Source organism: Nesoenas mayeri (genome assembly GCF_963082525.1).
Source record: "Nesoenas mayeri genome assembly, chromosome: 2".
NCBI classification, from domain to species: domain Eukaryota; kingdom Metazoa; phylum Chordata; class Aves; order Columbiformes; family Columbidae; genus Nesoenas; species Nesoenas mayeri.
The window spans coordinates 54,721,656-54,738,273 of record NC_137543.1 but is presented as its reverse complement, the minus strand read 5'-3'; the positions used below and the strand labels follow the sequence as shown (position 1 = coordinate 54,738,273).

The 16,618-nt window shown below is 45.2% G+C and overlaps 1 protein-coding gene across 1 annotated transcript in view; it reads right to left on the bottom strand.

Moving 5' to 3' along the window:
* Nucleotides 1-12,914, bottom strand: part of MTCL1 (microtubule crosslinking factor 1) — a gene marked incomplete at both ends in the record, with an annotated part of 106,616 nt that extends 93,702 nt beyond the window's left edge. The window contains 2 exons of the mRNA XM_080339510.1: nucleotides 705-929; nucleotides 12,054-12,914. Of these exons, the coding sequence (XP_080195636.1) occupies nucleotides 705-929; nucleotides 12,054-12,914 (1,086 nt within the window). The remainder of the gene's footprint in view (nucleotides 1-704; nucleotides 930-12,053) is intronic.
* Nucleotides 12,915-16,618: the final 3,704 nt, after the last annotated feature.

Here is a 16,618-nt window from a genome sequence, read left to right as displayed (position 1 = left end):
AACAGCTACAAAACAGCAATATTAAGAAAGACAAGTAAAGCTAGATAAGCACCATGCCTATACAAAGCTTAGTCTTGATGGAAACATTTCTGAAAAACATACAAGTTTTGGCATGAACACAATTTTTACAGAAATCTGTGTTTTTATGGGCATAGCATTTTGATTGTCTCTTTTGAGTGTCTAAATATTATAACAGCCTGCTCCTGTTATGATTAACTTATTAGGCACTAGGACTGAGGGGATTGGACTAGATGATCTTTTGAGGTCCCTTCCAATCCCTGACATTCTGTGATTCTGTGACATGCAACTTTGACTAGATTTTTTCCAGTTATTTGGCATAAGCAAGAAGTGAAAAGGAAGGAAATTACATGACTTGGGAAAAGCACATCAGGTTTTGTTTATACAATTTTGCAAAGCTAAGGTTTTCTGTAAAACCAGTAAAACAAAATCCTTTAAATCTTTCAAACGCACAAATGCAACTTGACTGCATTTATTTCATTTTGAATGTAAGCACATGCTTTTTTAGTCACTAAAACATCTTTTTATGATGATAAGCTGAATATTTGTTCTCTACAACAGAAGAAGGAAATTGGTCCTGACGTTTGGATAACTACTGCCTGTTTCGTGTGGCACCCTGCCTTCCATTGCAGGGAGCTGAATCCCCATTTCCTCTCTTTTGCTGTGGATATAAATCTCTCACCCACCTTTAAATCTTGTTCCAGGCTCCTAATGAGCTCTCCATCCACATGGCCTGTTTGTGCAACTTTCAAGCTTTTCTGTTCTGCTTTCCTGAGACGATATTGCAGAATACGGCAATTCTTGTTTGCCCGGTCCAGCTCTCGACGGAGCTCCTGCAGCTGGTAAACATCTTCTTCTAAATAGCTGTCACGCATCTCTTCCATTTCAGCCCGAAGTTCATCCAGCTCATCCTGTGAGAAGTCAAAACAGTGCTCCATCATACCTCGAATCTCCCCCATGGGAGCAAAATAGGAAACATGCTCACTAGGATACCATATTAATGAAGTGATACGAATTGAAACATGGAGCTCCAGAAGTCATAGGAACAGAAGTTTTATCCCAACATTGAGTAATTATGCTGAACTAAATCAATGAATACTTGTTATATTTCTTACAATTGCTTCAATAATTAAAAACAGACCAGATGCTTGTCTGTCTCCTGAAACTAGTAACACCTTCCTTTCACCATCCCTAATTAAAACAAGAAGTATATAATACTTTGCCATTATCTGACCTGACCCCTTGCTTTGTTCAGACTACTGTAAACCTCCTCAACCAAGTATCTCAACACCTTTGTGTTATGTGCCTTTTTAACAATGAGAACTTCCTAAAAATAAAATTGTCCCTTGAAAGTTTTACTGAATCTTTATGCCAAATACCGAATTGCTCCATGGGAAAATGCTGTCTCATCTGAGCCTAGCACCATGTACATCCTTAATGACAGATGGCTGGATGTGAGGGAAAGTGGGTTTCAGCTGTGTGCACGCACATTTCCATAACAGGGCCTCAGGGACAATATAAAACCTGTGCCCATGGGAATTACCTGGTCATTCTTTTCTGGGAATCATGAACTGTCCCAGTTCCACATCATACCATGAGTGGTACATGCGCTCTAAAGTCAGATTTAAAGATTTACGGCTGAACAGGATAAGCTCTATCATTCCCTTTTGTTTAATCTGTGCATGACTGAAGCTCCAGAGATAAAACTCTTATAAAGGTCTTCCAAGCTCAGGGGTACAAGCCATTAAACTACTGTGTGAGAGGAAAACTATGACTCTAGTAACTTTGAACAAAGTTGAAAAAAAAAAAAAAGTCAGTAAAGAAAGCCAGGAGGAGTACATTTAAAATGAACTATTAATTTTTAAATTGTTTTCTTTAAAATTGAGTTTGATATTACACAGACCAAATTTTCTGTGCAAAACATAAATAAGATTCAAGCAGAACTTGCACCAGGGCTAGCTGCACTGTCACCTCACTTCAGATTTGTAACAGACTTTTGAAATACCAAGGATGGCTGCAGAGTATGTCGCACTTGTGTCGGGTGGAGAAGACAATGCTATGGTGTTAGCTCCCTTGACAAAGTCCTCCCCCCCCAGCCTGGACTATCCCTGTCCACTCCCTCCATGAACATGTCCACCTACATCCCCCTTGATAGCCCTCTCAACCATTGCCCCTTCCCATGGTCTAACTGGATGGCTGGTCATGTTTCTGCCCGTATTTATCTTGCTCCACTTGAGCTTCAGTAAGAAATGAGGGACAGATCTTGCCTCTGAGCACAGTCCTGACCAAGGGAAGATGTGTTGAACTTCTTTAGCCTCACCGTTACAGTTACTTTTGAATTATAGCGTTACTCTTACTAAAATCTTATCCACATATAAAAACTCCAGTATTTAGACAGTGGTGTTTAACTTCAGTTAGCTGAAACCACATAAGTCTAATTTTAGGTAAGAGCAAGACTTATTATCTCTAAAATGACCATTCTGGGCTCAGCAGCAAGGCTTTTTTTTCATCAGTGTGGTCCTCCAAGGGCTCTACACAGTTCTCCCCAGATGCTCATAAAGGACAGTCAGATTTTCTCACAATCCCACTATAGCACTATACATTCTTAATATATTCAGATTCCTGCTATAGGGGCATCCTGCCCCACATTCTCCCTGGGACAGCTGCAGGAGCAGGATATTTGTGAGGATGGAGGAGCAAAAGGGTTATTGCCCAGTGAGCTGGATCACACTCGAGCCATACACTGTCTGAAAAGGAACAGAGCAAGTACAGTAACAGAAGTTACCCTTGCAGCAATGACATCCTCAGAAGTTGCAAATACATTAATTAACCACAAACAGCAGACTGCAATGAAGCAAACGAGCTCTACAGACCAAATCCAGCAGAATTCTTCCAAAACAATTCACAGTCCAGGCTGCACCTACCCCTTCTCAGGGTACGGCCAAATACTCAGGCCAGTTTAGAGCTAACACACTAGTGAAGGTCTGATGAGTGACTGATATTTTTTTAAAAGGAAAATATAACAATATATGCTTGAGTGAACTGGGGAGGAGGCCTGTTTTTCTTTGTAATGTACACACATTCTCAGTATGATTCACATTTATAGAGGCTTCCAAGAGGTAAAGTAAAAGTTTACCCAGTAAAGATAGACATGCAGAAAAAAAACAGTCAAGGTCTTCGAAAATGGGTAGAGAGGAGCTGTGGCTTTTGAACCTAAGAAAAGGAATATAATTTTGCATTACCTGTATATAACTAGATATTTTGGCTAAAGTAATCACACTAAAACTACACTCTTTACCTGTCAGAGCTAATATAGCCCTCTGGAATGAACAGGACCAGAGTTATTGCTTAGGGCTGTCTGCACACTCAGGAGATGAATCTACCTCAACTAGATTTAAGCTCGATTAACTTTTTAATTTCATCTTCAGAATGCTAATGTTAAGTTAGATTAATAGTTTGGTTGTAAACTGAGAATTTTGAAAAACAAATCCACAATAAAGGAAAACATCTGTCATCACTAAATTAATGGGATCTAGTTTACAATCTGATGTTTATACTTCAAGAACTAAGCAATGGCTTTTATGTACTAAGTGGCCTGCAAAGAGCAATTATAATGTCATTGCTCATCTTTTAAACTTGCTTCTTATCTGTATCAGGTTTTTGAATTACTAAATCTAGTCAGCTTCTAAAGACAAATAATCCACAATATTTGACCTCAAGACATTTATTAGAACCAAATTTGGAAAGTGAAACTCACATCATTTTAAACAACCAAGTCCCTAAAAGAATCATCCCATTGAAACTGAATATTTGCAAATCCTCACAGCGGGCATGGGGAGCTGCCCCAGCCTTAAGAGTCACTGTGTCTCCATTGGAGACTTGAATCCAATGTCTTTCCTCCCACCAAAGACATGCCCTGAAGAGCTGCGAGCATTAGCATGAGCTGTATTTCAGTGGATGGGCCTGTCTTTTACTTCCAGGAAAACTGAAGTTTTCTTCATCTCCCTTAATATCACAACTCTAACCTTGCAAGTCTGTGGTTTTTTTTTTTTATTCTTGCGTCTGATTTTGGTTAGAAATTCACAGTTCGCTTTTCTGTAGTGTAATTTTACAGATAAACTAAAATATGGGATAGCATCAAGAAACCTGTACTTTGAAAGTGTCAGTTTTGTTTTTACTGAATTGAACTTCTTTTCCACACTTAATTTCTTTTCTACTCCCAAAACTTTCATATAAAAAAACAGACTTTGTCCTGACCCCTTGTATTTAGGAATATAGCATCCTTTGGATGAGCTTTTAAACACAGTAACATACATGCAAACACAGTGACAGCACAAACAATTTTGACAGGAGAAGGAGCAGAAACCTCTCTGTATGGGCTGTACACAGCACCAGCCCACTTTCTGCTGTATTACTGCAATGCCTGGGTCTCGGACCTACAAAGTCTGTCCAAAAGGGAGGAAAAACCCAAATAGGACAGTTTACACTAAAGACATAATCTTGCTCTCGACACAGGCCATAAAACCAGTGGCAAGGGTGTAGATGCTTCCAGCTTCTAACAGCTTCTTCTCCTTGGTAGGTACTTGTGATTCTGCCATAGACACTGAAACCTTGTGTTAGCATCTCTCAACTCATAGCTGTTACAATCACACCTACAAAACCAGGACAGCTTAAACACTCCTTCTAAACTGATGTGTGCACAGCAAACAAAAGAAGCTACGTTAGAGACCCAGGGAAGTGGAAATTACAACTGAAACTATGATGGTCCTACTTACTAAAGTGGTAATCCTACCACTTTGGAGGAAAATATGTCAGTCATTAGAAAAATCAAAGGTGAAAGCAGCAAAGCCAGAACCTTGAAAATCCCAAACTCAGTAGTTTGCAAAAAAAGATGCTTTGGCTCTGAGGCAGTTGGAAATACTACATAAACCTAATTCCCAACCTCATTAAAATGTATTGTTCTTATTACTATTATTGAAAGTGAGAATTAGAACTCTTTTCTCAAGAGGTGCTGAGTTTTATTCCATGGACTTTAATATTGTAAAACTGAAAAAAAGAAAAGATCAAAATAGGCACTTAAGAGTAATTAAAACTAACAAGTAAGAAAGCAGCCATCCTTTGTGCACCTAAAAAAATGGAGAGCTTGCTCCCTTTCTTAAACAGGGAGGACCTACTCCAGGATCCTAAAGTGGCAACCGAAATTTGAAGGTTAAGTGTCAGCATAAGAAGCTTCACTTTGCTGTATATTCCTGTAGGGGATGAGAGCCTCCTCTTGACCCCTTTTAATTTCATGGTAATTATGTTATTACCTTCAGTAAGAACAGCATCAGGCAGAGAGTCCTGGAAGAAATAATATTGTTTAGGAAAAAGCTAAACTGCTTTGCTTTCCAGATGTCATCCTGGTCTTTAGAACAAATGGAAGTACAGGAAAAACAAAAAAAAAAACCCAAAACTTCTTAACTGGCAGCTCTTTCCAAATTTGCAATAGACATCCAAGTTGTCCCTGAGTCTAACCACATATGGTTTCAGTACTTGGCCCAAATGACTTTCTAAGGCCAGCCACTTGGGGTCTAATAGGGATCACTCATCTGAGATTCATGCAGTGGCTGTATAAACACAGGGACACACATAAATAGCTGTTCCTTCTGCAGGATCCCCCTAGACTTAGTGCAAAAGCAAGTGAATTCGGATTCCTTGTTGCCAGGTCAGTGTGCCAAGCCAAGGTGAACTGGCTGAAAGAGAAAAAGCCTGTGTGCAGTTTATATTGCTGTGTAGCCCAAATACATACTGATGGTGTCATTTCATGTCTGCGCTGTGCAAATTGAAGACTTGCCTGTCAGGAGAAAAGCCATTATCTCATTAATACCTTTACTGATGTCATGCTTGTTTATTATTGATTTAATTTAAGTATAATTAAGGGTAAATTACAGGAATATGCCTTGCTTAGGATTCTTGAAAAACAAAAAACAAAGGGAGAAAAAGAGTCAGGCCATGCAGCTATTACACTGAGTCATTCCCATTGAAACGACCAGGAATACTTGCACAACTCATGGGCTGTGTCTACCCAACCAGTAGGGCTGAAATCCATAATGAGGTTTGAAAGTAAATTTTCCAATCAGCCTCAACGACTGTGCACTCCTACAGCCCACAGAGCACAAAACAACTGGATTCCTTCTGAAATAAAACAGAGACCTACACTCCAAGGGTGCACTAAATGTGCTTCATTACTCTTGACTCCTCTGGACAACTGTAAAACACATGCACGATCCGGATGTTTCTTTCAAGGGGCCAGACTAAATACAGTTCAAAATAAGACCCCTAAATTGCATATAAAGACAGAGATAGAGGCATCAGCACCAGCTGCGTCTAGGTCTGCCTGCTGATCTACCCTCACTGAGCTGAATGACTGGCTAATACAGAAAAAGCTCTTAATTCAGAGTGTGAACAGAGACTAAAAACTGGAACCCAACCATAAGTAAAAAAGAAAAAAAAAAAATTTTGAAAATTGCTATTATGGAGAAATTCCATGCAGAAAATAGCATAAAAGACATATGGATACTGAATCCATTACTATGCATTTACAATTACATGTATTACCAAACTTAAGATCTTTAGGCTCCATTGAATTAGAACACATCAGTCTCCAGAAGTTATACACAAACTTAGAAACATCTGCAAAATAGGAAGACAAAAACATACAAAACCAATAAACTGTGAAGCAAATGTAAATGAAGGATGAAATTCAATTGTCTATGTAAAAAGTGTAAGCATTAATTAATTTAGCCAAAAGTCATTCTTATAGATTGTGCCAGTATTTTTTTCCAAATAGAAGGTTATTATTATACATTACATGAAATGAGGGGAAAATGAGGAAGGAAGGAGGGGTGGAAATTACAGTGGGTAGCTGCTACTGTGCTGGTGAATCCAGAACTTCTGGAAAGTCCTTGATAAAGCTAAGATTCATGAACTGTGATTTTACATAATCTCTGTTTTCATATTTAAAATATCTCAAACTGTCTTTATGTGGGAGACTCTGCTGCTGCTAAGGAATAAACACATCCCCCATATCACTTTACAGCAGTGATGCAGCAGAGATAAATATGCTCTAAAAGGCTTTTGGTTGGGAAGAAAGCAACAACCATTATTTTTGCCTCTTGCAAAATATGCTAATGAACCTAAAGTCCCTGGGCCCCTGATATTATTGATTAGCTCTCAAACCAAACTACTTGATCAGTTATGCACTGATCCAACGTTGCTTGAAGCTTATGCACAAAACAAGAAGAGAACTGAAAAACCGTAGGACCACGAGCACCTGTTGACTTCAGGGCTGGTTTAAGTTGGCAGGATCCAAGAGCAAGAGCAGTGTCTGGCAGCTTTTCTGTTTCATTCAAGCATTGGCCCCAGTATTGTTTCTAAACGCTTCCTTGACTGGGGTGACTGAAGCCCTTCAAGCAGTCACCTGCCTGGTGCAACACTGATATCACCCACTGAGGGCCACCAAGGGAAACTATCGCCTGGTGCATCACGCAGCTAATCCCCTCCAGCCTGTGCAGGGGTTGACAGGCACACAGCTGGTGCTGGGCTATTCTTCCCCAAAGAGACATTTCCCTCTGGCAGATGATTGTCCCTCTGGCTGAGCCACTGCACGTGGGTTTTGTGCCCCAGGCAGGGTTATCACCTCCGTTCTCTTTGGGACCAGCAGTCACCAGGTGGCAAAGCAGCACATCAAGCAGAGATGGGGGGACAAGCTTTGTTTTGCCAACCCCCGTAACCCTCACCAAACAGAAAAAAATTGGTGCCATCACTTCGCATCATTTTTACTCTGCAAAACTCTTTGACGTACACAACTCCCTGGCAGGTTAATAAAAGAAACAGTGCTATTACTCCTCATGAGTTCATCTCAAGCCTATGGACTCAAAGATCTACAGTTTCAAGGGAGCCAACAATTACAATGTAACCTCATATGACACACACTGTGATTTTAAACAAAATCGAACATCCTCTATATGTTATCAGACTGGAATAAGGGGCCTGGAGTGGCCCCTTATTCAATTTATATCCAGCACATGAAACAGATAAAAATGAACGTAGAAAGAAAAAAGACAAAACACAATAAACAAGATGCTTATCTAATAAATCCAAGACAGCTTAGTGCTAGTCCACACTGTAGCAGCATTTCTGGCATGTTGAACTTACACCAGCACATGTACAAAGAGAAGACCCAGTAAAGCACAGCAGAGCAAGCACCCTTTTTGTTTTAAGGGCTGTATGAAGTGTTATGCTTCACTCAGGATGCTGCTTTCACATTGTGGCCATGAAGGACATAAAGGAAAGAAGGGCATGTGTCATGACTAAAATACCACTGCTGTTTTTGTGAGCACATTTATTTCATGAAAGCAGTCTGTATTAAACTTTGGCCGAGATAAAGCAAGAACATTTTCCGTTGCTAAATTTTGGGCCCTCTTTCTTGGGATCCCTCATCCTTTAGAGGGATCTATACCACAAAGACCTTCTGTCAAAGTTTCCCAGGACTCACATAGTGCATCATACTTCTCTCTGCTGGAGACTAAAGTAATCCTGAAAATAACAACTTGTGTGGGCCGTATTTTGCTATTATTAATACTAACAGGACTGACTAGCAATAACTAAAACTTTATCTTCTACTAGCACGTACCGATGACCTCCTGGCCCACAAAGCCGGACACCACTACATAATTTCTCTCGTACACCTCAATACATAAGTGATTCCTTTAAAATGCTGCCGTGGTATAACAGTGCTGCCCATAGGTAGCTGAAATAAAGTTACGCAAGAAATACATGAAACTGAAATTAATGATGAAATTTCACAGAGGCAGTAAAAGAAACACTTTACAGTGAAAACACTTTGCCTCAACCACTTCATTTACAGGCTGAACTTCACAGATAGCTGGCCACTGCTGGAGTCTAAGTCTCACCTAGGGTAAAATCACAGTCCCTGAAAATATATAAGGTGATAACTTGACACCAGGTTGAGATTTGGCTCATAGTATATGAAGTCTGAAACGTCTGCAGCATCAGCTGTTTCCTCTGGAAAGGCTTCCATGGAGCAATCTGGGAGACCTTCTAGCACTTCTTGAGTAGCAATTAAAACAAACAATTGTGTTTGTTTTGTTTCTCTTAGTAGCCCTTTAATTGCCAGTTATCTTTAGCACTAAGTCTATGTATATGATGTATGTATATGTATACACACTATGCTCTATATTCCAGACCCATGAAAGATATGAGAAAGACCTTCCTATGTGAAAGATAGATTTCCCTGAAATGGGCTTTAATCCAGCAGGAAGGGATAAGGAGCGGTGAAAGCTACAAAATTTGGCGTATGTCCACACTCAAGAAATCAACAGCTTCTTCTGGGATTTATCTAATAATTTGCCTACTTACAGCTGACAGCTTCCCTGCTATCCTTTAGCCCCCTCCAGTAAAAAAAGAACATGGCGTGCTCTGATACCAAGAGAACTGTGTTGTAAGAAACACAAGGAACAAATCCACAAGTAAACAACTCCCGCAGTGCTGTTGTTTTAATTTGCAGAAAGTTTTTACAGGTTTCCTTAGAAAGGAAAATGAAGTTTGGGAATTCTCCTGATAACTTTTGCACCACTGGGAGGATTCCAACAATTTCAAGAGCAGAGCAGAACTGCTAAGACTTGATGCACCCAGGTGGCCAAGGAGAGCAGACAGACCATGTACTCATGACCCTCAGAAAAGGTGACACTTTGGGCTCGTGGCTTCCACTGGAAGTCAGCTGAGACACAGAGCCCCAAGAAACCAGTCTGTATTATCCTACTGGTCTCAGAAATACTTGTAGCCTGAAAAGGTTATAGTCCAAATCAAAGAAAGGTTGGGACACAATTGCTGTAGATGATGAAGACATCAAGGTGAAAGCCCTGAAGGCACTGTTGCACAGTGTGAGAATTTTGAAATGATGTAGAAGGAATTTCTTTACCTAGGACTTGCCAATGTCAATCAGGTCCTGTGGTCAGAAAGTCCCTAAGGTGGGACAAATGGTGATCAGTCCTCAACAATTCACAAAACCTTTTTTTAAAATTTTGTTTCCCATAGTTACAAACTACCTTCAATATGAAACAGGATGCTCAACAGATTCTTCATAATGGGGTAAAGTTTCAGTACTATAATTGTGCAAATCCTGTAATGCAAAGAAATGCTCCTGGGCTTTTGGCCTCCGTGATTTCTGACCGAAATGCCGGTTTACCTACTCTTAAAAGCAATTCCTATTATGAAATCTGATTTCATTACATCTCCTCTTGTTTCTGGGCTGTCAAGTAGAACGGAAGCCTCTGATAAAGGTCCTCCATGCTGCTTATTTTTTATAGACTACTACATTTCCCTAAACATACTCCAGAGTTTTCCATCCAATGAGTGCTATAAAAGCTTTGCTATGTGGCAATAATTTTTATTGTTCTAGTTTTGTATCATCCTTTTCTAGATGACCAGCACTGCCCACAGTATTTCAGATACATCCACTGATCTGTGTAACAGCTACAGGTCTATAAAATATTATAATATTTGTTATTCTATAGTCAGTTCTCACTGAAATCTGACATAATTTTTGCCTGCAGTTTGCCTGCTGAGTGGAGATGTTCACTGTTCCTGTTCTCATGATGTTCCCAAGTTAACCCAACACATTTTAAACCCAGAAAAGTGCATAGTCAGTCTTTTTTCTGAGTGCTTCAAATTTTCAATATTTAGATTTATTTCCCATCATCTGCCTTCATTTTTCACTCATTCCTTGGGCATTAAGTCTAAAATCAAGTTCTGTCTGGTCTTTGCTGGATTTGGCTTAATAAAAAAAACCCTTAATGTCATCTGAAAATTTTGCTGTATCATTGTTCGTTCCTTTTTCCAGTTCATTAAGCAGCACCAGACCCAGCAAAGAACTTTGCAGCACGCCTGCTGTTAACCTCTTGCTATGATGAACATTGTTTCTTGTCCCTCAACCAAAACCTGTTAGCAAGCCCAGGCTATATCTTTACTACCCTCCTCAGTTCCAAGGTTATACCCAACTCTAGTCCTCATCTGAACAAAACTTCAGTGGATTTCCACAGTAATTTTGCTTGGCAACAGGGTGTTTACAAAATCAGGGAACAAAGATCGTTCTCACTAGCAGCAGAGTCAAATGGTACAGTAGCTGCGGTTACATGATTATCTCAGTTTATCTTATTTATAGATCTTTATGAATGTATCCTCTTTGCTGTGCCAAAAGATCAGATGGTAAGTGCAAGTCCAACTAAAAGTTCCCGCAGGTCAACCCTGCTCAGAGCATGCCTGAATTTAGCTTCTCTGTTTCTCCAAGGATGAATGCACATAGATGTACTTTTCTACCTCCAAGAGGATGCAATGACACGTTTTATTGCTGCTATTGTTATTCTATTAGTACTTCACAAAGAGTGGCTTCCCTTTCCAGTGATAAAGTAATACAATAAACAGACAATATAACGTTGTCATCCTTTCCACGTCAAATGAGGGAAGCAGTTTTGGCTTTTTTTTAAGGGTGATATTGAGAAAAAACAGTTCCTGAAAAGCAAAGTCTTGCTAACCAGTGGAGTGTTTGTGGTGTTTCCGGAAGAGTTGGAGATTGCTAAGCTACCACTACGATAACCAAACATAACGTTGCCACAGTACATGTTGCACCGGACTACGTTCACCCAGCCTTCACAAATAGGGCTTTTGCAGAAAACCGTAACCACACGCTTAAGTCTCTTATCTGCCCCTAAGCCGTGCCACGGTTCCGCTTTTCGGGGCAGCGCCGAGGCTCCCGGGTGGCTCTCCCTGCCTCTGTTTCTCTCCCTCGGGTGAAATTGGGCATTTGTTCCGACGGCGCTGGGCGGGGGGGAATTCAGGCTGCGCGAATCCACTCGCCACCCCTAGTGCGAACCCCGCAGTCCCGGGGAGCAGGGGGCTGCGCCGCTACCGCTGCCTCCCCCGTCCCCTTCCCAGGCGGGGACCCGCCAAGGCCGGGTTCCGCGGGCGATGCTCACCTTGAGGTACTCGTTCTCCGAGCGCAACTCCTCCACCTCCCGCTGCAGCTCCTCCGGGGCCGCTGCCGGCGGCTCCCCGCGGCTCAGGACTCGCCCCCTGCCCGGGGCCGCGGGCAGCGGATCCCCGCGGGGGCTGGGGGGCGGCGGGACTCCGCGCCCGGGGCCGGTGCGGGGCGGCTCGGCGGCGGCAGACTGGGCGGCGGGCGGCTCCCGCTCGCGGTCGCTGGAGCCGGTGCCGGACTCGCCGTCGCTGCTGGCGGCCGGGGCCAAGCGGTGCTCGTCGGAGAGCGGCTCGGAGGGGCAGTCGGAGAGATCGGAGCTGCTGTCCGTGTGGCCGACGCGGGCCAGCGTCGTCGCCGCCGCATGGCCGCTGGCTGCCCCGGTGACCCGCTTCCCCTTCCTCCCCTTGCCGGGCGGCGGGGTCGCCTCGCTGCCGGGCTGCCGCCCCCCGCCCCGGCCGCCGGGGCCCGGCTCCGGACCGCGAGCCGCCCGCTTGGTGCAGGGGGCGGCCTTGGTGCCCGCCCTGCCCGCGGCGGTGACAGCGGCGGCGGCCTTGGCTCCCGGCGCGGCGGGGCGGCGGGAGAAGCGGCCCGGCGCCGCCAGGAGCCCCGCGGCCGGCGGGTGGGCACCCGGGTGCGGCGACGGGGGCGCCCGGCTGGGGAGGCCGGGGGACTTGGGGGGTGCGGGAGGCGGCTTGGCGGCGGCGGCGCGGGGGTGGAGGTCCTTGAGAAAGGGTCTGGCGGGCGACGGGGCGCGGTGCAGCCTCTTCTTCTCGGCGTGCGGGTGGTGGTGGCCGGGCGAAGGCGGCGGCGGCCGCAGCGCGTCGCCGGGCCCCGGGCCGGGGCCGTTCAGCGCCTCCATCGTGCGAGCCGGGGGCGGCGGGGCGGCAGCGGCGGCCGCGGGGACTCCCGGTGGCCGCAGGAGCGGCGGTCCCCGCGGGGCGCAGCAGCAGGACGGGCAGCCTCCTCCAGCCTCCCCGCTCGCTCTCTCATCACTTCTGTTTCTCCCAGCCACAGCCCTCACACTTTTCTTTCTCGATCCCCCTCTTCCTGCCCCCCCATCCCCATCTCCTCCTCCTCCTTCTTCTCCTCCTCCTCTCTCTCCCCGCTGCTCTCTCCCGAGCACTGATTTGTTTCAATAAAACGAGCCCAAATCCCCCGGTGGCAGCCGTCTCCTCCTCCTCCCTCTCCTTCCTCTCCCGCTCCCCTCTCTGCCTGGCTCAGCTTGATGCAGCTCAAGTTGTGATGCAGCCCGACGAAAACCTCCTTTTCTCCTCAATCCGAGGCAAAAGCGCGTTTCCTGGCTGCCTTCGCCTCCACCCGCAAGTCCCCGCTCAGCCCACCGGCGCCGCTAACCCCATGACTCGCCGCTGCCCGCTGCCCCCAGCCCTTGCTCCGGCCGCCGCCACCGCCTCCGCCCGGCTCCTGAAATAGCCCCACTGCTGCCGGGGCCGCTCCGGCGCGGCGCTGCCCGCCTGTGCGCAGGATCCGCCCCCTCTGTCAGCCAGCCAGGCTGCTCTCCCTGTAAACTACTTTCCTCGAGCTGCCTCCACGCTTTATTATAGGGGCGCCTCTGCCAGCCGCTTCCTATCAGAAAGCCTCATTTGGGAGGAAATTTTAATTTCCGAGCCATAAGCAGCATACCGTTGCCCGTGTACTCTTTTCATTTTTTTATTTTTTTTTTTTCCGAGCTAAGACTAAATGAAAACAGTCTTTTCAGACATTCGCAGCAACGAAACAACAGCCACCGCATTATCTCTGTGCTTAAGGCTGACACAGGTTCACGCAGAGGCAGGGCCGAGTATCCGAGGGAATCGGCAAGTTCCTGAGTGTGGTTAAACTACAAAAGGCCCGGACCCATCCTTTTGCAGCACGGGGATGTGAAATTACAGCCCTTACATTTGCAAAGCACGGGGAGAGTAAATGAAAGGGAGGAGAGGCTCAAGCGTGGGAAAGAGGCACAGCCTAATGGGTAAAGCAGAGCAGCGGCAGCCAGGATAGTTCTGACTCCTCCGCTCGGGCACAGACGGACCTTGGACAAACCGCCGTGCCTCCCTTATCTGTCAAACGAAGCTGGTAAATGGGTGCTTAGCTCATTAAATCCTTGGGAGGCTCAAGTCACCTGCTTCTGAACGGCGGTGACTGCAACGCGTCCCGGGGAAGGGCAGTCCCGAGGGGTTTTTTATGGGACAGCACCCTGGGGAACTCCGAGTCCCCTGCTCCGCTCATGTGGGGCCAAGGTATTACCCCGAAAGGCAAAAGCCCCAGGGTGTCACGGATGACTGCTGGAGCCTGAGGGTACCGGGCTGTGAGGGTGGCCAAGGTAAAACCGGCCGCTGGCTCAGGCAAGTCCAGTCGAGGTCAGTTTCCAGGCGACTTGGGACACCTGAAACGGCCCGGGCCGCTCTGCCGGGGGCTCCTCGTCCCGGTAAACGAGGGGAAAACTGATTTGTCCTGCTGAATAGCAACACGGATGCTGCCGCATGAGTATGCAACAGGTACTCCTTATTTTACAAAGGCTGCAGAGGTGAAAAAAAAAAAAACAACAAAACCAACCATATTCAAATCAGAGCTCTATTTACAAGTCTCCGTGAGCGAGGAGCAGCAGCTCCTCAGCCCCGCCCCGGGCAGCGCCATCCGGGAAGAGCGCCGTGCGGGCCGGGCTGCGGCGGGGCCGGCTCCAGCACCCCAGGGAAAACCGGGGCTCGAAGGCGGACCCTCCCGGCAGGGCAGGGCGGTGCGGTCCTTCCCCGAGTGAGCAGGAGATGAAAGGCCTGCTACGGGGCACTCAGCGAAGGGATTTGTTGCTGCTGTTGGGTGGGGGTTTTTAATATCTTGACAGATTCAGCTTCTGTTACTGTTCACAGTTCCCCCCCGCCCCGGTTCCCGCATCCAGATGTGCTTTTCAGGTCACACGGCGAGATGTCCCTTCTGGCAAAGATCGCACTTGTGCTGCCGGTCTGTACATCTAGCAGAGCTACCGGAAAGACTTCGTTGGGCCAAGGCCTTTAGAATGTCTACAAAATATTCCGAGGAAAGGAAAACAACAAACCCACTCACGGGTGTAAGTCCCCTCGTTCTCCCTCCGTGTACAACGTTAGTAATTGTTGATTGTGTGAGATAACCAGTCTACAGAAACCATATGAAGCGGCTCAGGTAGACTTCGATTTAGAAGGATGACTTATGAAATATAAACTATTGTTACATTTTAATGACAGCATTTGTGTCAGGCCATCACACATTATAGGTCTTTCCTACCAAGCTGTTGTGCTCTTAGTTGGGGGTTTATTTGCCAATAAGCTGCTGCTCAGTCCAAGCAACCCTCCTTTTCAATAATGTTTGAGTGTGAGAGAGGTGGCAGTTGCTGTATTTCTTCCTGAGAAATAATAATTATTATGGAAATATTACATATTATGGATGTTGCCCCAGATGAGAGATATCAGAAAAGTTGTTTTGCCCTACTATATTGCCACTCTCACTTGGTTTTGGTTATAACTTTCAAGAATAGATGGGAATTCCAGCTTTCCCTGATAATTTGCAATGTGTTCTATTCCTGTGATGAAAGGGGAACTGCTCTGTAATAATTTATGAGTAGCCTGTTTTGACTTTGCCCCATGAACAGAACAGTTCAATTCAAAAAGAAAATGAAAGGAAAAAGTATAGTTCAAGATAAGCCACTTTTCTACAAACAATAGCTGAGAGACAGTGCCAGGCTTCTTTGCACAGGAGGGGAAAAGAATTCGGGAGGTGAAAAAAGGAGCACATTCACAAAAGGCTGGGAATTGTCTGGGAGAATTAATCTGAGGCACCAGAGTGCCTGACAGAGTCCAGTTTCCTGTGGTTACCTTGTCAATTTTACATTGCAAATACATAAACTAATATAATTTTTCCTATTTTGTGGGTGGGTGGGGTTTTTTTTCCCCACTAAATGCTGTTTCAACTGCTAAATGCTTTATTTTTAATATGTCCTGTTATATCGTTGTGCATCACTGACCACAAGCTACTAAAGGCAAAGAGGACCAAATCTCAGCCTGACTTCTCAGGAGGTGCCCTCAGTGAGTGGACCTTCAGAATAATTATAGAACCCTGACCCCTGACATGGCAGGGCAACCTCAGATTAGAAATGGGACTGGAGAGTAGATACCTCTGTAAACATGTATCCTTGTATTCTGTGCATCTTGCTTTCACTGAAAGTAAGCTTCATTATCCTTGCATCCAGAGGCAGCACCAGTTTAACTAGGCATCTTAATGAAGTGATTTATTTACATTGATGCTCAAGCAAAATAGCTGTGGAACTGAAAACATGCAGCAGCAAAACACATTGGACTGAGATGAATATTCAGTCACACTAAGATCCTTTTACATTGTACTGGCAGTATAAAGCGTTTAATAACAAAGAAATGCAGCTTCTGCAACCCTCGCTGGGCACGTGCCCGGCTGGGTGCAGACGGCAGATTTGTGTGGTGTGAGACCAGCTGTAGCATTTTGGCTGCGTTCCTCTGTCCTCTGCTGTCTGTGCAATTCCATTTGGAGATCTGTGCAAAAGTGGTGTAAATAGACACGGCG